Below are 26,949 nucleotides of genomic sequence, written 5' to 3'. Positions count from 1 at the left end.
GAACAATTGAGCAAGTGCAACTTAGATGTAGGCATGCACAGATGTTCAGGGAATGTGCTCCGCTAGGAATTTAAGCAGTGTACTAGTGGTGATTCTTTGGAAATCAGACAAGGAAGTCTTCAGAAAATATGTACCGAATGTCCACACTATGGGAATGTGAACAACCATTGTTGTGTGCTCAGACTCCTACGAGAAGCAGTTGTCCCACGGAGGTGGCTAATATATTCTGCATGTATTTTCAAATGCACTTTTTCAGGATATTGTGGTGCGTGTGTTTAAATGGAATGAATGCCTTTAAATATGTATTAACAGGTTCTCTGTTATTTTTTCCTCAGTGGCCAGGATAATCACTACAACGCAAGGTATGACAAAGAAAAGAACTGCCGATGTTCTAAAGTTGAGATAAAAGTTTCATGTAAGATGGCAACGGGCGAGCGCTAAGATCACCATTTACCCGACCGCCTCAACCCTTAGACACCTCAGAGTGAACACTTTAAATACCCCCTACAGCAGCAGGAGCCGGCTCACTTACTGTTTAGAACAGCTTGTTTAAGATTATCAACTTGGCTATTGTACACCAACAAATGAGCAAAGATATCGCTATCTGAAAATGTTCAAAGACACTTTTCCTCCTAAATGGTTATCATTTTTGTTTTCACACATGCAATATGTGCTGTCCTCCATAGTCAAACTGTTCCTAGTAATCCCAGCAGAGGTCAATAGGACTCATGTTAACATGTCCCCCCTGCTCATGGATCTATTTTTCCCCATGTGCATCCCTGGCACTTCCCACTCGATTCGACAACAAGTCCACCCAGTGCCGTCTCCACTCCACACCGTTCACTCCATCCAGCTTTCCTCCACCACCACCTACCACTAAGTCAGCTTTTACCTCGATTTAGACTTCTCTGCGAGCCCCCAACATTGCCTGCTCCCAAAGCTAGGCAGTGATCCATGTTTAGTGTATAATACTGCGCCCGTGAAAAGTACCCACCTACTTCATGCTGGGAAATGGCAACCACTCTCCTATCACTTTCCTTCTTTTGAAATGCACAATTCTGAACTAAACGTGATGCCCAATGCTGGTGATTACCTCCAAGTATTTGAGGTGTTTGAGGAAGCCTATGCATACTTTGGTTGGAAATGTCCATTTATATTGTATAGAAAGGCTCATGCACTGATTATTTTTGTCAGAGCTTTTTTATGAATGAATAAGGGTGTCTATGCAGCACGGCTTTGCACAACAAATCATCCAAAGCCCTTCTTGTCTGAAGTAGCGGGTGCATAGACGGATGTCCAACGGGAGATGAGGGATCGTCCATAAGAAGAGTGTGTCTTATAGCACCAGATCCCTAGCATGTAGCTCCTTGACATGTGTGTTGTTCAGCATTCCAATACTGGTACTGCTAGGATATGTCCTTGGATTCCTATTCCATTCTCCTTTGAAGGACAGCCCCGTGGCCTTGAATGTCTGCTATCCAGGGGGGAAGTTATTCTGCAGCCACTCGAGAAGTGCCTGGTACTCACGTCAACCACTTCCGCACCCACATTCTCTGGCCACACAGTGATCTTTGCAGAGTCTCCTAAAAACCTAGGCATCCGCTTAGATACATCATATGGGTATAAGCTCCCAGAGAACAATTATAAATGAAGTGCACTGCGTCCAGTGCAGACAGCCATGAATGATAGCGCCCTACATCTCTCCTGAACTGGATGCAGCCACAGTGAGCGCCCGGTCAATCGCCAGGCTGGACTACACACGTGCCCACAATGCAGGGTATATCACCATAGATTTCCAACTCCAATGCCCAGAAAGCGCCAACAGTGCAGCACTCTTACTCTCCCTGCTGATGCCTCCTACTCCTGTGATTTCAGAAAGAACCTGAAGAATTCATTGAAGACTTTCGTGCTAGCTGTATCAGGCTTACCCCAGCCTCGCCCTACACACGAATGGCTTCAAACACAGACGATCTGTGCCCAATAATCATCCTTTCAAACATTAAAAAGTAATCATTTCCCAGCCCCAAATCCATTTCTCATTATGTGTAATTCTCTCCCTAACTCTGTTGCAGTAGTTGGATAGTAACTACGATTTTGATCATGAATAACACTAACACCAACACCAGAAGGTATTCACTGTCATATTGGTAGAACAGCAATAGATTGAGCCAATTAATACACTGTGCCTTCATAGTCTGATGTAACAAAAGACTTGATGTAAGAACATTAACTTTATCATAAGTAATTCTGAAATCCTCGTGCATTTACTCCCACTGATGCACTGCTGCTGTTGAAGACGATTCTTCCCTTCCTTCCTTCATTCCTTCCTCACTTCCTTCCTTCATCTCCCCTACCTTTTCTACCCCCCCAGTTCATGGCTTCATTTCTTCCTCACCCCTGCCTTTTCTGATCCTACCCCAATACACTCCTTCCTTCATTCATTCCCATACCTTCCTCCCTCCTAATTCCTTTCTTCCTTCCGCCCTTACTGCCTCCCTCCGTCACCCTCTCCTGTCCTTCCCTATGTCTCTCATCCTCCTTCTCACCCTCCCTGCCTTGTACCATGTTCCTTACTACCCCTTCTCTTAAATCATGTGTTACCAAAGCACACTTTTCATCATTAGTTACTGTATTTTCCAATATTTCATTTAAATATCCTTGGTTTAGCTCCGAAGAGTGGCCCGCGTAATCTGCAGGTGTACAACGCCACTTCCAGTAGCCTGACCGTGAAGTGGGATCACGCCACCGGCCGAGTGCAGCGGTACAGGATTGATTACCAAACTACAGCGGGCGACGGGCCAGAACTGACGGTAATCCCTTTATAAGTACCTGATGTGACAGATATTAACACTCCTTTATAATGCACATTTTTATCTTGCGAAAGCTCATTTTAAGAATGCTTGAAGTTGGAATCAGAAATATTAGCTCATTGGGCTAAGCGTGGAACCAGAGAACTGCAATTTACAGGTTTGAAACTGCTGACAAGGCTGACTCAATCTTTAAATATTTGGAGGGTGATTGAACGAGCCCCATTTAATTGGGTAAAAAACACCTATTAGTCCGTTGAGACAATTTAGTATGTGGTGTGCCTTATATAGTTGTTTTATATAGAGCCACTTGAGATGGTGTAATAATGGACATAGGTGTAGTGGTAGGCTGGTACATGATAAGGACCACTCTTTTATTTATGCCTCATGGTTGTGCATTTACATTTATGTGGCATTGCATAGACTATGGTGGACTATAGGGTTTTGAGAGAGTCACTGGGCCTCCTTACAAGTCTGCCGGTCCCGAATGAAGAGTGCCGGTAGCATTGTACGGGCACCCAATCCAGACCGACAGACTACAACTGTGCCTACCTGGGCCTCTGAACCCGGCAGGTCTGACCTGCCGGGTTCAGCATCTGGCTTGTCGGGTGCAGCGGCCCCGGTAGGCACAGTTGTCACAGAAGCACTGGCACCGTTAGCAACAGTGCCAGTGCTTCGTGTCCCCAATCCCAAAGAGTCCTATAGGACTCTATGGGAATGGTGAACAACAATTTCCGCTGCCTGAGATCCCAGGCCACCAACCTCGTAATGAGGTCCACTGTGATGTAAATGTTATATTACTCTGGGGAGTGATGAACTTAGTAAATCATCACTCCAATAGCACTCCTTAAAGTAACATATAAAAGTCAAAAACAGTCTCTGCTAAACCATAGTAATAAAGATTTGGTTTCTATACCTTCTTTCATGGACATGTTGCTGTTCATGAAAGCGTTAAACACACCAAATCTTAAGTAGTAATTTTTGAAACAAAAATAAATGGAACTCAGTTATTTTAATTTATTAGTATCAAGTCAGTAATAAAATTTATGGTGCACAGTCAGCCTGGTCATACCATCTGTGGCATGGCATTTCTATTGGCTGGGAGTCCTTGTACGGTAATAATCGCATATATTGGTGCAATTGGTGCAGCCTGCATGGACATACATGGGTACAACCAGCATTAATACATTTTTATATCAGCATATGTTGTGGGCAAAGGCGGAATGAAATGTATTTGAAAATGTTCCTGTGCACGGTTGGTGACTTGCAACTGCTGGGTTTTTCCATGTGCTTCCAAAGAAAACCAACTGCAAACTGTATGGATTACTACCCAACTTTGCGAAGAGAGTGACGTAAAATGCATCATTTTAACCCAATGTTTCAAACATTTTTTTGGGAGCGAGAAACCCCCTCAAGCGCCCTTTGCTTGGTTTGTGCTCCCTCTCTGTGCTTTGTCGATCCAGCATAATAGGCACAAACATTTAAGCTTTATCAGTTCAGAAATTCACCAGCCTCCACTTTACATCATCTGTCACTGTGTATAATGTGTGTTTTAATGCGCACACAGGGCCAGGATGCTCCTTAATGCTGGCGTCACGCGCCACACGCTGTCATGCCATCCTATATATATTTATGCATATGATCCAAATGTTAGTCTGGCATAAACCTTTCTTCAGTAGAGAAATCTAACTTTGCTGTAGTTGATTTGCAGTTGTAATAATAAACCATATTTGGGTTTCTCCACACAGACTCAAGGGGAATTTCTCCTCTCTCCTGTTTACGGCGGCGCCACCGCTCGCCCATTGGAAAAAATCATTAGGGGGGTCAATTCTTTGCCCCATGCCTCACCGCACCTTGTGACAGCCCTGTATGCTCTATGTTCCTGGTATTTCCTGCGTCTTCACCTGTTCGCCCTTAACTTGCATATCCCCTCTATGGACCCTTTCGGGTACCCTACACCTGAATGATCTTCTTGTTTGCCAAATGCGTCTTCTTCCATGCATACACTGCTCCAAACCACATCACTCAAAACACGTTGATCCCTATACAATTCTGCCACTCCAAAATGTACGAACAGTGGCTTTGTATACATTTTTATAATAATGGGAACACAACAACAAAAAACAGCGGCTCCCCTCTGCATTTCATTAACAGGAAATCATTTTAAGTTATATTAAATGGCATGGTGAGATGATCCAATTATTATCTCTCTTACTACAAAGTGCAATGCACTTAACATAAGGATTGCAGCAATCCTGTCCAAAGTCCAATCATGCACGTGCAAAGCTAAGTAATGGGCCACACATATACATGCCATTGAATATGCAGCTACTTCAGATGCACCCAGTGCAGTTTGCTTGGCTACATGTCCAGGCAACCACAATTGCTACTGTTCATGAAGCTTGAACGCTATCACAAAATAGTACCCGCAGCTCTCGGCCGCAGACCCTTCATCAGGTCACCGGACGCATGGAGCCGGCATCATCTGATGGCTTGGACACAGAGGATGCCTGTATCATTTCACTGCTATTATAATACGCTTGACATATCACTGTTTTGTGCTTGTGGAATAGTTGGCGCCATTCTGGACGTTTTAACATTGCATATATTTTTATTGGCAGGCATGTTTATGTTAATGTAATACGACCTTCTCAAAGGAAAATGTATGGTTGGGCATCTTGTGTTCAGCACAAAGGATGGCTCCAAGCAAATGCTGGCCGACCTTATTTTGGCCACATGTTTGGGTCATTCCATCTTGAGCTTTTTGATTGTGCCTGCAACATGGGCTGTACCTTCTGTATTTTGTCGAAAGAGTAGCTTGCCTCCATCATTTGTTTGAAAATGTACTTTCATGGCTGGCCTTTGCTCAAGAAGGAGCCAGTGATGTCACAACCTTGCATGGCCATTTGAGGGACATTGTGATGAGCGCACCAACAGCAGTCAAGAACATCTCACTAGTCCTGCAATTCTGTTGCATGATGCGATTGGTGCATGCCCGGGATTTTGGATGGTGGTGCCTCATGTAGAAGCAGATTTGCAGCACACACTTTTCTAGGCAAATACAAATCTTACAGAGTTATTGTGTAACCAAAGCATGTTGAGTTGATCCTGAGGCAGAATTATCCACATGGCTGTTACATTTTCAGAATGAACATGTCACAACCCTGAGAGGTTCCACTTCTTGCTCACGCAGTACTTTATTGCATTGGCATTTGTCGCACCACATTCTATGAGTTTGTGGTGTGAAAGGGGGAAATGAGTTCTCTCAGCCATGCTTCTCCTCCATGTTGCATGGAGTGGGGGTTCCCTCCCTGCAATCCCCACTGCCCCCCCACCACCAACCCACCGTCGGCCACTTACCTCACTTGGTACTTCTAGATCCCACACCGTGTCCTAAGTGGTGCTCAAAATGCCGAAGTTGGCACGCCGCTGAGAAACCTGGCCCACCCGCACAGCCACATACATACACACACATACACAAACACGCACTCACAATAGTCGTGCTTCTCTACTGCGCAACAAATGTGACGCGTCAAATAACCAGCACAGAAGTAGCAGTAAAGACATGTAACCCCCAAAAAACATAGATCAGAAGAAATTGTAAGAACTCTTACATTATGGACACACACTTAAGCATAATATCCATCTTAAATATGGTTAGTAAATTGTGGAGAACCTTCCATTACAATTTCCACCTATTTATCTCCAGTGAAATGATGAACTTTGTTTGTTAGGCCCCAAGCCTCGACAACGTGGTATACAGTGAATATAACGAATTAAAATATAATGAAAAATTAATAACAAAAAATGCTGCATTTAAAAAATATATATATAATATATATATATATATGAGTGGGGATGGGAAAGGGAATACAATGGTCAGTGAGGGGGTTGGGGTACGGTTTACAACACCACAAAACGGTGGGCTTGGGAGGGGAGAACCCCCAATTTTATTTTTAAAAATCGGTATTTTTCGTTATTATTTTGTCGTTGTAATTTCATTCATTAGGTTTTCATTAGTTATAAACACATGGAACCGATAACGTTGATGTTGAAAAGCCGTAGGTGTGACATTTGTGGAAAATCCACGCTTGCTCCTTCAGAATATTAGTGAACCGCCGTCACCGGTGAGGGAAGGGCGAGGATGCTAGTTGATCTCTTCCTAAGCCGGTATTTGACAAGTCCTCAGTTGAATGACTGTCATTCTTAAGCACATGCCAAAAAGTGAAAAGTTTCTAGGATCTGATCAAATGTCAAAAAACATGTTCCCATAAACCAGGGGGAAGCTCTGCATTGTTTTATCATCTTTGAAGAACTCCTTGAAGAGAAGATGTAAGCGGTGAGTGAAGTGGGACACGTGCTGGAACTCGACAGCTTGGAATGACATTCACCGCATTCCACAAATGATACACGATGACTTCACACACTCCTCTAAGTACAGGCCCTCCATCATGAACTTCCAACACTTCATAGTGTGGATACTTGATCAGAAGAAAGGGAAGGAAGTGTCATTGGTTTGCCTGGGTTAACCTTAAGCCAATGTATATTTAATTGTTAAGAGTTGTTTGAAAATAAAGTTCTCCCAGCAGGCCAGCCCTGTGTACAGATAACAAAGCTCAGCTAATTAAGCGCTTGTCTGAAAGATCTGTCTGCCAGCTGCATTAACAGCTTCATATCCTGGCAGGTTCCACTCATACTATCTTTCTTCCCAGTTTGCGTAAGTCGCAGCACTTACAAATGGCAGGACCCAACATAACATAGCTGCATAAAACATGTTATAAAATCATTGGCTGCTTTGGAGAGGCAAAGCAATGGTGAGGGATAGTCATAAAGAGTGGCCTCTGTCTCTTCATTCTCCAATCACGTTGATGCCGCCTCCGTCATCCGTGATAGGCTGCCGGATGAGCCAGATTGTATTAATTTAGAGCAAGCAGTTTATAGCTTTCAGTTTGAGGGTATTACATGGCAAGAATATGTTCTGAACTTTAAAAAAAACTGTTTCTCAACTTTAAAAAAACTACAACAAGATGGCTGCCATGGATCAGGGAGAAGGGAACTACACATAGTCCCTTCTCCCTTTCCATGGCAGCTATGGTGGCCATTGCTACATCAGGGATGCGCCGTGAACACCAGTCTTCCCGGTGCCGGCGAGGTATCAATCAGCTCAAGGTAAGTGGATCAAGGGTGGGGGAGGGGACTGGAGATGAGGAAAAGGGGGTGGGGAAGAGGGAAGTGGATGCAAGGGAGAGCACACTTACCTAGATCTTTGGCGAGGGAAGCTGGAAGCCTCCAGCTCCGAGTAGGCTCGGGTGGAGGGTTTACTGTGTGGTAAAGCCCCTGTTCTGATCCTCCTAATTGACTGGGAGGCCGCCACCACTCCCATCCCCCAAATCCCTGCGTACCAATTTATTATCTAGTATTCCGTTGCTTCTGAACACTTTCCAAGCAGGTGACGTTTTTGTATCAGTGTTTCTTGCAAATTAAAAGCATCATTGTTGTTGGAATTTCTGAACCCCCTAAAATGGACGACGTTCGGTGTAATGATAAGCTAAGGCCATGGAGTGACAGTAAACGGCTATTTGCTATCTGCTGGGAAAGGCACTCCATTAAAAGGAAAAGCTTGAGGCATCATATATTACTATAACTACCATTAGAACAGTATGTATTGGCAAGATCAAAGGGCTTCAAAGACACATTACGCTTAACAGTGGAGCCTACAGGAGAAAAGTGACTGCATTTTCCATCGCATAACATGGTTTGTCATAGGCAGTTTCAAAGAGTCTGTCAACAGCAGTGCTTCAGAAGATAATCAGTAGCAGCTATAAGAAGGCACTGAACATTTCTGCCACCTGTTTTTATTTATGGGCAACAGATTATACATCAGCAAAGGTGCAGCCCTTTGAGTTTCCGCTGGCAGCGCAACCGCTGTGGATGTGGGCATGTACATGGAGTTGGCACATCTCTGTCACAGCCCTCGTTAGACTCTAGCTGATTAGGGCCTATATTACTGAAACTGTGCATCAGTACAAATGCAATTCTGCACAATATTAGCACCGGAGAAGAAATTGCTCTACTGCAAAAAAAAGTATGCTTCCACTTTTTTGCACATGGGCAATTTCTTGCTGAGTGCTCAATTCCCTGCAAATAAGCACTAAGGCAAGCATTGCCCTGGTGCAAAAATACTGGCCCAGATATGTCATCTTCAGGTGTTTGTTATCCTGCCTCTTTTGTGGGGGATCACTATGAAATATAAGCCACGGGAGCAGTATTCTGATTGGCTACTATGCTTTCAATCCGCAGAAATGATCGTCAATGAAATTTCGAATGGAGAAAGGACCGCATAGCAGGCGATTGGTTTAACAAGTGTGCCCTTTTGAGCTGTAGCTCTGTTTTGTGCCGCCTCTCGCTTGTGCATGACCCCATCAGCTCATAGCCCAAGAGACTCAGTCAGTCAATCAAACAATCTGTACTGTATTTTAACAAACACGTTACCATAAATGCGCAATAGAATGTACAAGGCTAATGTAAAGACAATACCCATAAAAAACAATAAAATGCACGATGCAAGAGATGCCTGAATGGCCCAATCTGCAACATGGTCTGAAACACATTCATTATGCACAGGCTACAAATATTTATTCACCACTAATGATTACCTGACCTCAAACAGACTCTAGTTATGCTCAGCGCTGAGTGTGCAGGTGCTCTTCACGTCAACTCTAAATGCCTCAATGCCCTGTTCCAGTATCAGTCCCCATACATTGTCTAAATATTGGGAATGCATGAATATGTTCGGCTCGTATATCCTATCCCAGCTCAATGTAGACAACCCTTAACAACACTAGCGCCACCCTGGAGCAGAACCTGAAACAATTTGCAGTCACACACATTCGCTACACATTCACAAACTCCACGTTGGTTTGATGGGCCCTAGTTTTCTTCCTTTAGTAGCACAGAGTACTTTTGGAATAGGACGGGATACAGGCATTTTTTCTAACCACGTATGCATCCTGCTAGTTAACTCAGTACATGTATTTGTTGTGCTTGTATTGCCTATTGGAACATGTATCCCATGTCATAGCACATGGAGGAATGGCACACCTCTTATTGGGGACATTCAAGTACTGATGACTATTAGTTTTGCTCTGAGGCACATGCACATGGTGCGTGCACCAGCTGCAAGAATCGTGCAGTTTATTCTCATGCGATAGTGGAAGGAAGTGTCATGGAAGATTGATGATCTCGGTCTCTCGAGATGACAAATGGAGAGGCGAGAGAACAGGACCAGACGGGGTCTGTTAGAGAATTAATACAGATCATACCTTGCCATGTTGTTAGGCACCGCTGCTCAGGCCTTAAGCTCTGTCCTGCCCTTCCTGGCATGTAGGGGGCAGCATGCGAGACTTGATGCGCAATGCCCAAGGGAGTCAGCAGTTTGAATAGGGGCACAGGGCCTAACACTGCTCACCACCTGAAAGGTAACAGCAGCTTGTGGTTTTGGATGGATGATGCTATCTTGATATATTGAGCTGTATTTGCAAATAAATTCAGGAAAGTGGGTGATTAAGTACGCCCTGAATATGACGATATGGGTTGGCCACCTGCCAGCTGGTTAATGAGGGAAAGCTAGCGCTAGCTGAGATGCTGGCGCTTACTCATCCTGGGTGTTCACTGTGTGCATGCTCCTGCAGCCGCTACTGTTTCAACACCACACTTTGCTAGACTAATTAACTCGTTCTACAAATGTCTTCCAACATGGGGCGCCCGATATTATAGCCCCGAGCTGCAATTCATGACTCCATCCAACTTGATTAAAGGAACACAAGACGCTACACACAGCCAGGGCGGAGACATGGGGGGCTTAGTGTATATGCCCGCGACCCATCACATCACACGTACGCTCGCTGGGAGCTCTGATCGGGCAACTGAGGTCTAACCTACAGCACATTATGGGATTAACAGATCACACTAGCTCCTTTTCTTTTCGAACTCACGTGAGTTGGCATCGCTCCCTGAAATCTGGCTCTGTTTAAAGTGACCAGTGAAGATCCACACCATTTGGCCGTTACTCAGTGTTTGAAATTGTGCTACTCAATTTGGGGTCCTTGGTCCATTTTTCATGGCACAGGGATTTGTTCTGGCCTAAGTTTAACAGTGAGTGCACAAAGAAAGTACTGCAGCAGCTCACCACCCGAGGCTGCGGCTCCAGCATGTGCAGAATACTCTGCCAGGAGGACCCATGCCCACAGAGAGCCTCACTGCCCTGTGGGTCTCTTCCTTGTAGACAAAGAACTTCACTGCAATTGGAATCCCTATGAACTTTTTCCAAATAGGTTAATACAACAATTACTGTCAATACAGATAGAAATCTAACATCAATATCTAGACTGGATTCAAGGCTTGAAAACCTCCCATAGCCAACATTTTCTACTTTACTCTGTCTTTGTTTCATACACTTCGGGAAACCCCCTTTACATAGCGCATGTAGTGTACACTTATGTACCTTATTGTAATGAATGATGCTGGCTCCTTGCCTATTTGAAGCTAGTGTGGTTCTTGTTGCCAGAGGCATCCTCGTGGAGTGTGCATTTGATGACCTTTCCCATAATGCTGCAGTCGCAGCATGGGCCCAGGTAGGCGGCACTTCTACCGCCTTCAGTCTGCTGGTGGGCGTGCCAATCAATCACAGAGAAAGCATATGCATGCCATAGAAACTCCACTCTTCTCTTTCAGCAATGCATTCCTAACCTTGCCGCACCTTTGATATGTTTTAATTTCTTTCAGACCACGGTGGGAGGAAAGCAAAACAACGTGGTGCTGCAGAAGCTGAAGGCCGATACCCCGTACACCATTACTGTTTCCTCCATCTATGCGGACGGCGAAGGAGGGCGCATGACAGGCAGAGGAAAGACGAGTAAGGACAACGCCGCTATTTTCCGCGCCTGTGCATCGTCATTGCTTAATGCATGCGAGCTGCCTTTCCTCTGTCAGTCCTGGCATTCCAGGGTGTCCAGTGATGCAAAACAGAGCACACAGCGCACAAGTCCCTCATCCTCCTCTAGGCAGAACAAGTACATTCAAAATAGATACATGTGGATTGAGTTTAGACAAGCCTCGCATTCTAACACTGCAAAGGACAGGCGGGATTTGGGGAAGATTCTTCAGAAAACATTGACTGTTTGATCTTATAGGACTTGATTCACAAAGGATTTGCACTGAAGTAAATCAGTAGATACCTGAGGGCCTCTCAGATTAACACCTGGTATCTCATACCTGATTCACAAACATAAAACAGGAGCAAAATTGAAGATACCTAGAGCATCTGTGAGATGCTCACAATTAAATGAGAGTCCCAAATAGTTGTCCAAGTGCTCCAGGGATCCGAGGTGTGCTCTAGTGTTAGACTGGATCATGTATGAGGTAGCCGGTGCAAGTTTGGGGTGCTCATGGGTGTCTCCTGATTTGCTCTAGTTTTAGGCTCGATCATGTCTGAGGTAGCCAGTGCAAGTTTGGGGTGCTCATGGGTGTCTCCTGATTTGCTCTAGTTTTAGGCTCGATCATGTCTGAGGTAGCCAGTGCAAGTTTGGGGTGCTCATGGGTGTCTCCTGATTTGCTCTAGTTTTAGGCTCGATCATGTATGAGGTAGCCAGTGCAAGTCTGGGGTGCTCATGGGTGTCTCCTGATTTGCCATAGTTTTAGGCTCGATCATGTCTGAGGTAGCCAGTGCAAGTTTGGGGTGCTCATGGGTGTCTCCTGATTTTCTCTAGTTTTAGGCTCGATTATGTATGAGGTAGCTGGTGCAAGTCTGGGATGGTGTAGGCATCTCCAGCTTTACTCCAGTTTTAGGTTTGATCATGTAAGAGGTAGCTGGTGGCTTGATCATGTAGGAGGTAGCTGGTGCAAGGGTGAGATGCTCATCAGTGTCTCCTGATTTGCTCTAGTTTTAGGCTGGATCGTGTAGGAGGTAGCTGGTGCAAGTGTGAGATGCTCATCAGTGTCTCCTGATTTGCTCTAGTTTTAGGCTGGATCGTGTAGGAGGTAGCCGGTGCAAGTGTGAGATGCTCATCAGTGTCGCCTGTTTTGCTCTAGTTTTAGGCTGGATCGTGTAGGAGGTAGCTGGTGCAAGTGTGAGATGCTCATCAGTGTCTCCTGATTTGCTCTAGTTTTAGGCTGGATTGTGTAGGAGGTAGCTGGTGCAAGCTTGAGACGCTCATGGCCATCTCCCGATTCACTTAAGTTTTAGGCTGAATCATGTTATGTTACGCTATGTTAAGCTGTGCTTGTAGAGTGCTCTGCCACCCGAAGGTATCTTGGCGCTTAAGGGAAACATCTGGAAAGAGCTAAGAGAGAAGGAAGTATTTACCTAAGAAAGAAGAGAATGGTCTTGAGTAGTTCACAGAAATGACCATGATCTTCCGTCAGTTTCAGTGCTTGAGGAAGAGTATTCCAGAACAAAGGGACAGCAACTGAAAAAGCTTTGCTGCCAAGAGACTTCTTTTTAAACCTAGGTACAACCAGGCGACCATTGCTTGTGGAGGAGCGGTTTCTTGTGGGAAAATTAGGGACGATCTTCTCCTGGCGAAATAAAGCACCCTGCTTATGCAGGGCTTGTGAGTCAAGCATAAGGCCTTAAGTGTAATCCTGCTGTCAACAGCGAGCCAGTGAATTTGCACCACAGTAGAAGAAATGTGGGAATATTTTGGCAGGCCACCAATGAGATGAGCTGCATAATTTTGGAGAATTTGCAGTGAAATATTTAGGCTCAGCCAGGAGAGTGGCGTTACAGTTATCAAGAATACCAGAGATCACCGAAGTGACAACCGGTGCCTCGCAAGGAATATGATAAAAAAGGGTACCACTTTTTTTAAGGTTCTCAATTTGAAGAAACCTGCCTTACACGTGGCACTGACCTGCAAATCAGGTGAAAAGAATGTCGCAATTTTGACTCTGCTGTTTTTACCTGTGTCAACTGGTGTAGGCAAAGTCCCAAGATTAAAAGGCCAATAGTCGGGGTTCCAAGGATGGTCCAATGACTATGACCTCAGTTGTATCGCTGTTTAGTTTAAACCAATTGGCATTCATCCAGTCATCAATGGCAAGGCATGCTTTACGACACACTGCCAACTCCTGAGTGTTTTGGTCTACTCTAGAATAAGCTGAGTATCGTCAGCATGAGAGTAGAAGCAACAACTACAGGAATGGATTAGGCTGGCCAGAGGCCAGGCGTTAATGTTAAAGAGCTGGGTGGATAACGCTGATCCCTGAGGGACCCCGCAGGTAAGGGGGGATGACCTAGATCTAAAAGGTGATAAAGAAAGAGTCTGGGAATAATCTGACAAGAACGATAAGAACCATTAGAGAACTCTACCTAAAATACCTACCTCTTTACGTCGCTGAAACAAAATGATCAATCGTGTCAAATGTGACCAGGCTTCTTGAGAAGGAGAGTGACTAGCACATGCTTTAGAGTGGTAGGGAAAACTCCCCGGGTCAATGACAAATGTAGGGCAGAGGTGATAACCCGGTAATTCAGGACTGATTGCCTTGAACATATGGAAGGGGATAGGGTCCAGCGGTGAGCAGGATTTAAACTGTGTAATTACTTCGAGGAGACAAGCCTCCGTAACCTCCACAAATGAGAGAATGATTTGTATTGAGATGGTATCATGGGGACAGGAATAGGGTTAGAGGATGCTTCAGAAGGGACTGCGGCTGAGATGTTCGCCCTGATATTCGAAATTTTCTGGATAAAAAAATCAGACTAAGAATCACAAAGTGCCTGCGTAGAGCAAATCATTTTGGAGCTAGTGGATGGAAATCCAGTGTGCTCATGGGCATCTCCTAATTTGTTTAGTTTTAAGTTTTAGTTGTTTAGGCTCAGCTGGATCATGTATGAGGTAGCCGGTGCAAGTCTGAGGAGTTCCCGGGCGTCTCCTAGTTTGCTGTAGTACATATCTTTGTGACTCAGGCCCAGTGTGTTTGTTGATGAGCAAATAGAGGTTTGTGCAGGCAATAATCTGTGATCCTTCTAGGTTGGCTTTGAGTTAACTCACGCCAAGTCTCTGTTCTTAGTTCTCATCAATCAAATGCTTTGTGGGCCCTTAAGTACTGTGGCTGTATAATACATTTCTCTTCCCCATATAAAAGTGACTAATGCTGATTTATTTGCTGTTTTGATAAAAACGTGGAGTTTCCTTTCCTAAACCTCACAGAGATTGAAAGAAGTCAAGCTACTTTGACTGTAAGCGATACAAGCATGCAACAGTGTGGCATCAGCAGACTTACAGTTTCTTTGGTGTCTTTCAGAACCACTAAGCACCGTCAAGAACCTGCTAGTGTACGATCCAACTACAAGCACTCTAAATGTCCGTTGGGAGCATGCAGAAGGGAATGTCCGCCAGTACAAAATCTTGTATGTTCCTGTTGCCGGAGGCATAGAAGAAATGGTAACTATTTCTGTGGCTTCCTTCAGTGCATGGTCGTTCAAGTAAATTGTAGGTTTTGTTATGGATGTTCCCAACACCTCAATTTATAGACTAACCAATGAACCAGGGGAAGCAGGGGAAGCTGAGTGAGCGACTTCCTATGGCAGTGATCAAATGGGAAAATGCTAGAAACTGTCATACCACTGGTCTCACTGTTGAAAAAGGCTTGAGGGTGTATCTCAACCTCCTCAAATAGGAGGGCCCTGCACCTGGGGCTTCATGTGTAAATAACCAGCAGGCTACATTATAGTTTGAACTGTGCAGCTGACAGGTAGAAGGCGGGCCCTTGTTTTACCTTATTTCCCTCCCTACTTGACAGGATTACCCTGGGGCTCAGCTTAAAAGATTGTACTGGGTTATATCATTAGGTCTAAATATTCAATTTACTGCATGAATAATAGGTCTAAGGAGAATCAACCTATTTTAATAAAAATAAAAATGATTTGTTCAACTAAGATTGCCTCTCCAAATTTCCTGAGAATATCAAAAAGTTGTCTCATGCCCTAAGAGCAAAGAGCAGTCTAGATGCATAGAGGTGAGAGGAGTTGGAGTGGCTCACTGTTTTCTGGACCTTTCTGTGATCCATATTACCCTATTTTATCTGGGGCCATTTCAGAAGTCCTTTCAGGAAAAGAACCCTATTTGTTAGTCGCCGTAACGTCTCTGACCTTCTGCGGGATTCACCCATAGAAGAATCTAAGGATGAACTCTCACAATTTCGGTTTCAGAAATTGGTTTTAACAGGGGGTTCCTTAGAACGATCAAAATGTATCATGAATGGTTCTTCCTCCCTTCATCTTAATTTTGTCATTACTTTTTCAGGTTGTGGTCTTGTTTAATTAGGTGGTTATTCGAGACTATATTTCGATGCCATCACTTATATTTTTGAATAATACAAATTATTTTTTTTTACCCCTATTCAGGCAACAACACCAGGGAATACAAACAACGTTGTGCTCCGCAATCTTCAGTCTGACACACTCTACACAGTGACTGTGCTTCCCGTCTATGCAGAAGGGGATGGTGGGCAAATGTCGGAAACTGGAAAGACATGTAAGTAGCTATTGCTGTACTGTCCCTTGGCCTAGTGCCCCTTCACGTGAGCTCCTTCCCTGCACCTGAGTTGGTTTTGCTGGCCGGGTTGGCACACTGATTTCTTGCCGTATCACTGCTGCCCATGTCTAAAGACAGACAGCCAAGCAAGTCCTTCACATGGAGGAAGAGAAGATGGCCAATCAAATGGAAAAAGAAAACATTGGGCTGAATTTTGTGTTAATTGTAACAGGACTTTTAAAGCAATAGCTTGCAAGTCGACTTTTGACACCACCTTTTGGCACAAAGTGGGTAGAAAGAAAAGCTGTCACTGTTCAAATGAAAGCTTGGTAAGGCTAGCATGAGCCCGTGCAACTCTGAGGAAAGAAAGAGGTCCATCCCACCCTTCACCTAAGGGCAAACAAGCCGCATGCATGCTGGGTTTACAAAGAAATGTTTTACGTCCGCCTTAAATTCGGTGGATGTGAAAATTAGCGGATATTGCTCATAGATTTCCAATCTTGCAGTATTTACTGCATGCAATGTTTCCTCCCATAATACTCCTCAAGGTAACTACATCAAGACATACAATCAGCTGGTCATTAAAATGAAGCAGTATTCAGAATAACGTCTGCTTTTACCCTTACCACCGTCTTCCCAGGGGTCGAAGTGGGCGGTAGCGGTTAGCAGCAGTGCTCCTCTACTTTTTTTAATTAAGTTTTACAATTCCTATACTTTTATTTTAAAAAGAAACCATGGTTTCGTTTTAAAGTAAAAGTGCAGGAAGTAGTTGAAACGTGCACTTCAGTGCACTGCCCTGAACATCCCTTAAGCAGCATGCGCATGTGTTTGGGGGTTTGTATTGTGCGTGGGAGGGGGCGCGGCTTTTGGGTTTGTGGGGAGTGGGACAGGCCCGCAGGGAACGTAGTTCCCCTACCTATTTTCATGCACTTCGACCACTGCTCCTTGCCTAATGTAAAGTGTTCGCTGGCTGATGTCAGAAGACTGGGATGCCAGCAGTGGCGCAGATGAAAGATCTGACCGCAGCAAACGTGTCCATATTTTTCAACGCATCTTTTATTGTTGCTTGTTTTAGTGGAGCGAGGAGCAGCTAAAAACATTAACGTCTACAACCCGACACCAAACACCCTGAACGTGCGATGGGAGCCTGCGCCGGGAGCTGTGCAGCAGTACAAAGTCAGCTACGCCCCACTACGCAGCACGCGGCCGTCGGAATCTGTGAGTGCTCTTGCGTGCTGCATTGTCAGAGAGTTCCTTTGGCGCCGCAGTAATCACGCCCAGAATTATAGATGGGTAGCTATCAGCCTCAGGGGCACTCAGTGACATCTGATACAGCTCTTATTCGAAATCTACCCAACTATGATTTTATGCTGTTTTTGCATCACATCCTTTTTTTCACCTATTACCCTGCCCCTTATGGACCAGCATTGCGAGGGGTGTAGATTAGAAGCATGATGGGACAATGTATAACATAGAAAAATACCAAGGGCCTGATTCATGGATTATTTGCGCCCCAAAAAAACGGGATTTGGGCACCATTCTGCCCGCAAATCCCCATTTGTTGAACAGGGATTTGCGGGCAGAATGGCGCACTAATCCTGTTTTTTTCGGTGCAAATAATCCATGAATCAGGGACCAAGTTTCCTCTCCAGTCACACCACATCAACCCTATGAAGAAAATAAATACCTGCAGAGAAAATTATGTTTTGCCATGCCATAATATAGCAGTTTATGGTGAACGCCATAATCCTCTGCCATGATGTCACAGTAGGAGGGTACAATAGTTGTACCCTCCTACTGCATATATAGTATATATAATAGCCCTAATGCTATTTTTGGTTTGTTTTCTGCTACAGGTTTTAGTGCCAGGAAACACCCTCAATACGGTGCTGGAACGCTTGAACCCAGACACACCCTATTCAGTGAGTGTGACAGCCTTATACGCAGACGGAGAAGGAAACCCAAGCAATGGCGAAGGAACCACATGTAAGCAATGACACTTATTTTAACACTTGTCTCTGTGATGGCGCTATCGCTAAACTCCCTGGGCAGGCTAGCTGACCATTGTTTGTGTTCATCAGTTTTGCTTGCAGGGCATTGGAGAAGGCCATCTCCAACATGCACATAACATTGACACCTAACATGCACAAGGATATTAAACAATGATACGGACTGGGTGGCATCTGCGAAGGCCGGTGTCAACATGATTGTGAGAGGTAGAAGTAGAACTGCCTGAAAGTGGTGACCGCCTGCAGAAATCGAGAGCACACTGTGCATTGCCAAACGCAAATAAAGCCTGAACTTGTAGATCCTTTGGTCCTCAAATAGAATCCCCTACGGAGATTAATTCACCAGCATTGCACCAAATATAAAGGAGTTTGCTGCTGACCCACGTGTAAATCCATGCAAAGGTCAGGCTCAGAAGTTGCACTCTCATCCTTTAATGTTTCAGAAGGTGTGAAAATGACCACTTAATTTACTTCGATTACAATAGACTAACACAAAGTGAATTTTTTAAATTGATTTGAATGGACGTGTTTCTCCAGTATTGTGATTGGCACCCCATCCACTTGTTTTGACCGCTTTGGCGTTTGGACCTGTCCCGTCTCATCCCCAAGTGCCAAGGACGAGATTGCTCGTCCTAGGTGCACAGGGAATTCCATGAGGACCATTTTTCCTGGCAGTTAAGTATGTGACAGAGACCCAGGGCCACATGACCATTGTTATCTTGGACCTTTGACAACAAATCCAATAGAATGCACCTTGTTTTTAATCTAGTTCGGTAACCTAATGGCAAACATGGCCTGCTCTCATTGTACTAATAGGGTGTTAAACAGCTAACCATCCTTTGAACTCAGTGGGTGCCATTTTCTAAACTCCTGGATCGTAAAAGCAAGTGAAAAAGAAAGGCACCAGCTCGGAATGCGTGCCTTTTATGATCTGGCAAACTTTTATGATATTTGGAAATGGAGTGAGGGCACAGAATTGGATATACATTTCTCCCTTACCTTTCTGCCCCGCCTTCAAAACGCACCAGGGTTTTCTTCCAACATGTATTTTCATGCTGGTGAAAACCAATGTACTCCTATGGAATCCGCCTAAATATACCACCTGGTAAAAACAGGCAGATTCCACAGGAATCCATTGTAAATCGCGCCTGCAAAGCATAATTTGCAGACAGCATTTACACCTCTTTCAAAACGAATTGGTAAAGTGAAGAAGGCGGCTGTGCTTGTCTTTTACTCTTTGTATTTTCACTCCGTTTTAAACACACAACAATTACATGCAGGGGGACTTTTGCACAAAGGTGCAAATGGTCACGTCCCTCTCTTGTGCAATTTGGAACCATTTGAAAAGACCCCCGATAACTTCAGGAAATCAATGCCCTGTCCAAATCTAAGTACAGGTAGTCCATGTGGGGGCACACGTTGGAGGTCACATTTCTTACTGAAAGACCTGTTTATTAGGAAAATGGCAATCATTTATGATTTTAGGAAGCTTTTTCAAACATCAACATCATATTTTTCAAAAAGCTGAAAATATATCATAATTTCGCCATTTTATTTCTCATCTGGTCTCCATACATTCCTGCACTGGAACTGTCGCACACCGTAGCACCCTACCCGCCTCCTCCTTTCCCACTGAGTGGGACAGATACCGCAAGATCACCGGCCAGAATCGTCCCAGACATTCAGAGGCGCACTTCCAGTCACAGACTTGTGAAGCTGAGTCTTGCACCCCTCTTAGTTGCCCACATACACTTTCCTGTTGCGGAACAGGGCTAGCCTTGCCTATGCGGTGCTCAGTCTGGGCTGCTTCTGCTATGGTCCATTGAGAGGCCACACAGCAGTTTAACCAGCCCTGCTTAGACTGAGCAACGTTTATCACTGGAGACCATTTCCAATTGCTGACTTAAAATGCCAAGAGGGGCCTACACAGGCAAAGCACCTACCCATAGCAACATACATTCAGTTTGGAAGTTCCCATTAATGGAGCTGGACTTTGGCCAGACGTTCGGCTTATAAATACAGTAGTAATAGGTGTGAATGTTACGCAATGTAATCATCTTCAATGTATGGACCTCAGAAGAATAAAGGGCTGAGTTTGCTCTGCTGGGATTTCCGACTTCAGACTCGTCTCATATCTGAGGCATGTGCTAAACCGGCTCTGCTAGCCACCTAGTTTTACATGTATTGTGATGTAAACACATTTTTCACATTGCATTCAATAGCATAATGCACTACCTTAATAGATCAGACATTGAACATGTTTTCAAATGTGCCTTTTTTAAAACATCAATTTTTTAAACAAATCAATCCATGCAGAATTTAGACAGTATTAACATCAGATTTCAGTTCGAATAGAAAAGATTTGCATGCATATACCTTTTCATTGTATCGTTAGCAGTTAGTGTTAGCTCGGCCATTACTTATCCTATTCACCGTTCCATCCCTAGTGCCTCGCAGTGGACCAAGAAACATGAAAGTGTTTGGAGAGACAACAAACAGCCTCTCGGTGAGCTGGGAGCATGCCGATGGACCAGTCCAACAGTACAGGATCATCTACTCGCCTATGGTCGGCGACCCCATAGATGAATACGTAAGTTGTATACTTGCCGAGGGTCGACTATTAGCCGACCAGAAAGCCTTGCACACATGTCCACATAGGGGCTAGAGATGGAATACTGCTCTTAGGTGTTAGGATGGAAAGATTATGGGGCAGGGGCATGTTTCAAATGGGCGTGGTATAAAACATTACTTTGACTAGTAAGATCTGAGACACATTTCTAATGAGCAATTAAGTTGTGTATTAAAGACTACAGTGAGAGGATCTATTCCCATTCTGAATTAGAGGCGTGTGTGTAGGAGAGATGCCCTGGTTTTAACTTTTTCGCCCTATGTAGGAGTATGGAATGCAGTGAATGAAGATGTCACCGGGCTTCTGTTTGCCTGTGCACATGCGTTGCTTTGCTTACACATGCACTGTGTATTCATGTGCGTGTTTGTGTGTGTTTGCGTGAGTGTGCAGAAGGGAGGGGTTGACGTACGTGTTGTGTACAGGGTTGCTGGTGTAGCTATCATTCGATCATTTTAGAAAGAAGGGTAAATGATGGAGGCTGAGCATTGTATTGCGTTTCTTATGTTTGTCTTTTCTACCCACTCGTAGGAGTAGGAAGGTAAATACACATTGGGAAATCATACAGAACCAATCATATCTCATTATTTAGTGGACCTTCTGCTTTAGGGTTTTATTGGTAACGAACCTAACACCAGTGCCATAGTCCTGGTGTGAAAGGGCTGCAAGGGGTGGGGTAGTATGTAGATTTTCATAGGAAAGGTTCCCTTTTTTACAGCTCATGTTATTTTATGGTAATAGTCTTTTATATTGCATAGATAACCATTATATTGGTCTTAATGTGCTCAGAGTTGTCAGTGGGAAGGAGAATTGTGCCCTTATCCAGTGCGGTAGTCAGATTGTGGTCTGTGGGAGGAAAAAAGGAAGTGCGAAGGAGAGGGGTAAAGGGAAGAGTGGGAAAGGTCAGAGAGACAAAAAACGTTCAGACTAAAGGGAAATAGAACATAAGGTGAGCGACTGTGATTGCTGGGATGTATGTATAACATCTGGTGTGTTCATGTGAAGTAAATAGAATCAAGTGAAGGGCAGAGGGCTTCTCCTTTTAGCAAATAGAACTTCTCTGGATGCAATTCCTAATGTGATGGTTATATTACTTTGCCGTGTTGTGGGTATGGCCTTGAGATGTGCTTAATTGTGTCTATGAGTTGTGGGGGCTACTAACCAGATCATCATTTTGCATTTCCTCCGCTGATAGTTTCTGGGGGTGCTAGTAAAGGTGAGCCCAGTGATGGAGTTTTCAGAGCTAGTACTTGGCTGTTTACAGAATGTCTGCAGCGGACACCAAGGGAGAGTATAACAAAGCATCTCATCCAGCCTGAGCCATGCCCATTTGGCCACGGGTGGAGAAGTGTTGCTCTAGTATGTAGTGAATTGGTAAATAAGAGACTGTAATGCACTATTAGAGAAATAAAGGAGAGCTAAGGTTCTAAGATAAATATTACATGGCTGGCTTGCTAGGGCAAATGAGAAATTCAATGACAAATTCTCTAGTAGGGCAATTGTGCAGTATAATGCCTATGTATAGAAAACCTCTGGCATTTTAGGCACAGGCTTTGGGAGCATTCCTGCGCTGCCTCGAAGTGTTCAACCAATGCACAAGTGAGCAGTAGAGTACATACTCTTCTAACTACTCCCAAGGCCCCCCAACAGCGCCTAGATACCTACAGGTTATATGCGCTGCAAATAAAACCATAAATAAATAAATAAATAAATCCGTGTCTGCCTTCTCAACTGGGCTTCAGTCATCTTCTGCTGTTAATAAAAGGGAGCAGGGCAATCCGACGTTCAGAAGGGTTAGAGAGTATTCTTAACAGCTTGCATTTGTGGGTGTATTTTGGCCATGATTGGGGGCTCCTTTCATGATCTGCGTGCCGCGTATATGCATTATTTGTTTATTTGAATGTTTGGGAGATGCTATGTCTCACCTTCCAGTGGCTTCAGAGCCCATGTCAGCCTTGTACAAGGCAACATGACATTGCTGTGAAACGGCATAACAAAACATGACATATTATAGTATGACATAACATGACATATCATGGCATGCTAGTATAACAAAACTGCCAACATATGCAAAAATGATGGAGAGACGATGAAAAAATATACAAATAAATAAAGCAAAACTTGAGAAAAAAACACAAAAACAAAAAATGTCCTCTCGTAAAATCTGGAAGGGAGCGATAAAATTGTACTCAAGGATTGGAAGAAGTGGGTGCACAGCAGGTGTGTGTTTGTGCCTGTGCTTATGGAGGAAGCTGTATATTAAAAAGCAGACTGTCATGGTATTTCAGGCCAGGGTGTAGTTGGGCACAAACTAGGGTAAGCAGGTCCAGAATTGAACACAATGTAAATATACAGAATTTCTGTGAAGTTTTAATCATATGCGTACAAATAAATGAAGGCATTGACAATAGAATGCTAAAATCATACAATCACACACGGACATGTACTGGGAGAAAATCACAATTCATCTATATACAATAGATGTCTGCACCAGACGGGGTGCAAAACATAGGGCACCCACAACCCCACCAAGGGACAGAGAAAGAAGCAACTGTAAAACCTCTACACCACCCCTGTGTCAACCAGAGCATAGAGCGCTAAATGACCAAGCATAGAAGGAGGCAAAAGAATAAGAAGCAAGCACGCAATGCCTGACGAGAGATACACCTGGGGCCACACTTGGGTGTAGTTGGGAACACAGCACATAGAGCTTAAGAGCCCATCGTTGCATTACATGCCACAGTACACAAACATACCCAAAGAAAAAGAAGGGGGAGAGGATAAACCAGCAGGTAAACACATACATACCTCTAATAAAGCCATCTCCTATTGCTTGATCTATACTTTGCCCCGCATGGGGTGGTGCTCAACCGTTCTTGAGTAGGACTTACTTCTGACTCTTGAGCCATCCAGTCAGCTGTCAGTCATTCAATCACAGGAAGTGGTCACTTCACTTCATAAAACCATTACATGGATAAAAAACACAAGACACAGGCCGATGGAAGTGTGTTTAATTTGATCATTTTACATTGTCCCTTATCAGTGGTGGTTTACAGCAAGCAAGGAGACGTGGCATTCGATCCTGGATACATGGGTTCCAAACCCAGCTCCAGACCTTGACCAACAAGTGCCCCTCAAATCCCGAATACGTGTTAACCAAAACCCCACCTGTACCGTGTGTGCTCTACAAATGCCCTATTTACCTTTTTTTGCCCGCTCCCTATGAAACCATGGGTTCTGCAATCAACTCCCAACCAGATACCACATATCATACTTTTGTATGTAGAGCACCACACATGGGATACGCGCCCGCCACTATAGAGGTTTCGCTGAAAAGCAATCCACTGCTCCCTGGTCCTAGGTCTATGCTTTGTCTAATACCTAAACATGCACGAGGCAAGTAGGACATGCACAGATCTTTCCATCCCAATCGTAATTCACAAGCAGTTCATGTGCCATACTCAGAGATCAGTGTGCAGGCCACAGGTCTTGCATTTGTGCCAATGTGTGAATGCATTCACATCACAAATCGTCGAGAGGGCGGGGTGTAGTTCTTGTGTAAGTCAGCAAGATGTTTGTCAGCCCGTGTGTCTGGGCGCCAGTGCACTGGGGCCCCATTAGTATTTTCTATATCGCACTGTTGTACTTTGCAGTATGTGTTCAAAGCAGGGACATGTTGATTCGAGTGCCAGTCAGATTTACTTACCCTATGCCATCTTTTTCTGTCTGTTTTACTAGACCACAGTGCCTGGAAGAAGAAATTCTGTGATGCTCCAACCGCTTCTGTCTGATACGCCATATAAAATTACGGTGGTTGCAATGTACGCGGATGGTGATGGAGGTCAGCTGACAGGAACCGGGAAAACAGGTACACTAACACCAGCTTAATGAGTTACCACTTATGGAAATATGGAAAGGGCAACACAAATAGAAAAGTAAAACAAAAAAGTAAAGGACTATCTCTTTTGCTCCTTCCTTGTTAAAGTGAGAGAGAGTGTAAACACGGTTCCTTACATGATGTCCTTCCTGCCTTTGCTCAGTGCATGACCCTCCAATCCTTGGGCTTTCTACTTGTCCATGCCCATTTTGTGCTAGGATCGTTCAGTGATGAGATATGCACTCTTAATTAAGTGTCTGTTAAAGTACAGCTTCATTTTCTCCAAAGTGCTGAATACAGGATTGTACCCACCGAATACGACACATTTATCGAACAGATTATAGATGCAAATCATACCAGAGATGTACCAGTGTTATGAAAGTCTTGATTTTATCCGAGTAACCCCGACTATCAGTTGTCAGTGGGATCAAAGATGTTAGCAAAATCCCCCTGTTTAAAACCAAAGGGTCACTGAAATACTGTTAGTTCTGAATGCCACTGGAACATGTGCACAGTTTGCTTATGAATGACGGCGTGTTTATCTAAATGTGTGTGAAGACAGGGATTTGCTTCTCACAATCAAGGATGACCACCTGCAGCAAGTGGTGTTATTTGGTTATTGTGAAGTGGGCGATTATTAAGCAACAACCTGCCAAAGCTTTGTTAATCAGCAGACATGGCTGAGTCAAGGTGTCTTTTAACTCCTGGGAAGTGGGACAAGATCACTGACAATTGCTTGAGACCATGCCAGGAAAGAGTTGACTGTAGAAATTACAGATTTTTTGAGTCCTGGGATAGAAGAGGTTCATTGTGAACCTATTCCATCCTAGTATTCAACAGCTAACCTAGAAACTACCACTAGCCCCTTTGGCCTATGTTCATACTGAATATCTGCATTACACATGGAACTTGGAATGTAGCATGGTAGATCGTGGCAATCACACCACAGCCAGTAATGGCCTGCCAGCCCGGTGAGGGCTGCAGGCCGTTACCATCCTGTACAGCCCCCAGCTGGGGGAGTGATTGCAATTCACACCCTTTGGTTTGCCCGGGTGCAAATAGTTTTTTTTCTTGGCAGATGGGTTTCATGCTATTGTAAGTACCCAATATCCTGAGGGAAAAAAATGGCTGCCACCATAGGAAAAGGAACTTTGTCCCTTTTCCATTTCCATGTGGCGGCCGCGAGCGGGTGGTGTTCCGGGACTGGAGCACAAAGCTCTGGTCCGGCAGGTAAGTAGGGGGAAGGGAGAGTGGGGAAAGGGTGCTAATGTAATGGGGGGTGGGGATGTGGGAAGGCAACAAGGAAACTCTCCTTGTTGCCTTGCCGCAATCAAGATGGCAACACCCAGAGAAGGGCCTTAAGTGTCTGGAAAGACCGGGCAGTACACACTGTATTCTCTCTCACTCTTCTAGCCACCTGATTCGCTAAGCACCCTTCCCCTGTTAGTTTTAAAGATAATGCTAAAAAATGGTTGGTATAATGGAATGTCAGAGGGCAGTTGCAGACAAGGACAAAGTAGTAAGTAAATTAACTGAAAACGTAGTTGAGGATAGAGAGCAGGTTGCTGTTTTTCTCTAGTTTTACAAGGATGGAGATGTTTAGGGCAGGGAACATAAGGACAGGAGATCCCATTTTTTATGTTCTGTTCTGGACAGAAATGCCGGACCTCTGCCAAACTGGTGGGGCTTATAATGGGTTAGGAAGGCCATAGGTTAGGATTTTCAGTTATGGAGGCTTTGCAATCCTGCTTTGAAACACATGTGTCTGGGGACACTCGTATCGGCATACCTGAATCCAAATGATAGTTTAGGAAGGATACGATCTTAGTTGGGTTGTTATGATAGTGTTCCTGCACATTGAACCTACGACACGGTTTCACGAGTCAGTATCCGCTCTACATGTTTGTAAGTTCACAGTGACCGAGGGCTGAAGCATTATTTTCTTATCTGCCAATCTTTGACCGAGCAAAGAATGGGGCACTGTTACGCAATGGTGAACATGATGAAGGGTTTGATAAAGCACTCTTGTAGAGTTAGTAGGATCTCATGCACGTTGGTGGGTGAAAATTGGTACTGCATGGCATTTTGTAAT

The 26,949-nt window shown here is 44.4% G+C and overlaps 1 protein-coding gene across 5 annotated transcripts in view; it reads left to right on the top strand.

Moving 5' to 3' along the window:
• The window catches only part of COL12A1 (collagen type XII alpha 1 chain), a 296,727-nt gene that overhangs the window by 174,921 nt on the left and 94,857 nt on the right, over window positions 1-26,949 (top strand). For all 5 annotated transcript variants that reach the window (XM_069606261.1, XM_069606259.1, XM_069606260.1 and 2 more), the window contains 9 exons: window positions 336-362; window positions 2,668-2,810; window positions 11,592-11,721; window positions 15,114-15,253; window positions 16,216-16,345; window positions 17,421-17,563; window positions 18,202-18,331; window positions 20,802-20,944; window positions 24,719-24,848. In XM_069606261.1, coding sequence (XP_069462362.1) covers window positions 336-362; window positions 2,668-2,810; window positions 11,592-11,721; window positions 15,114-15,253; window positions 16,216-16,345; window positions 17,421-17,563; window positions 18,202-18,331; window positions 20,802-20,944; window positions 24,719-24,848 — 1,116 coding nt within the window. The remainder of the gene's footprint in view (window positions 1-335; window positions 363-2,667; window positions 2,811-11,591; window positions 11,722-15,113; window positions 15,254-16,215; window positions 16,346-17,420; window positions 17,564-18,201; window positions 18,332-20,801; window positions 20,945-24,718; window positions 24,849-26,949) is intronic.

The sequence above is a fragment of the Ambystoma mexicanum genome, chromosome 4p, assembly GCF_040938575.1.
Source record: "Ambystoma mexicanum isolate Mex_15411 chromosome 4p, UKY_AmexF1_1, whole genome shotgun sequence".
NCBI classification, from domain to species: Eukaryota; Metazoa; Chordata; class Amphibia; order Caudata; family Ambystomatidae; genus Ambystoma; species Ambystoma mexicanum.
This window is presented reverse-complemented; position numbering and strand designations above follow the sequence as displayed.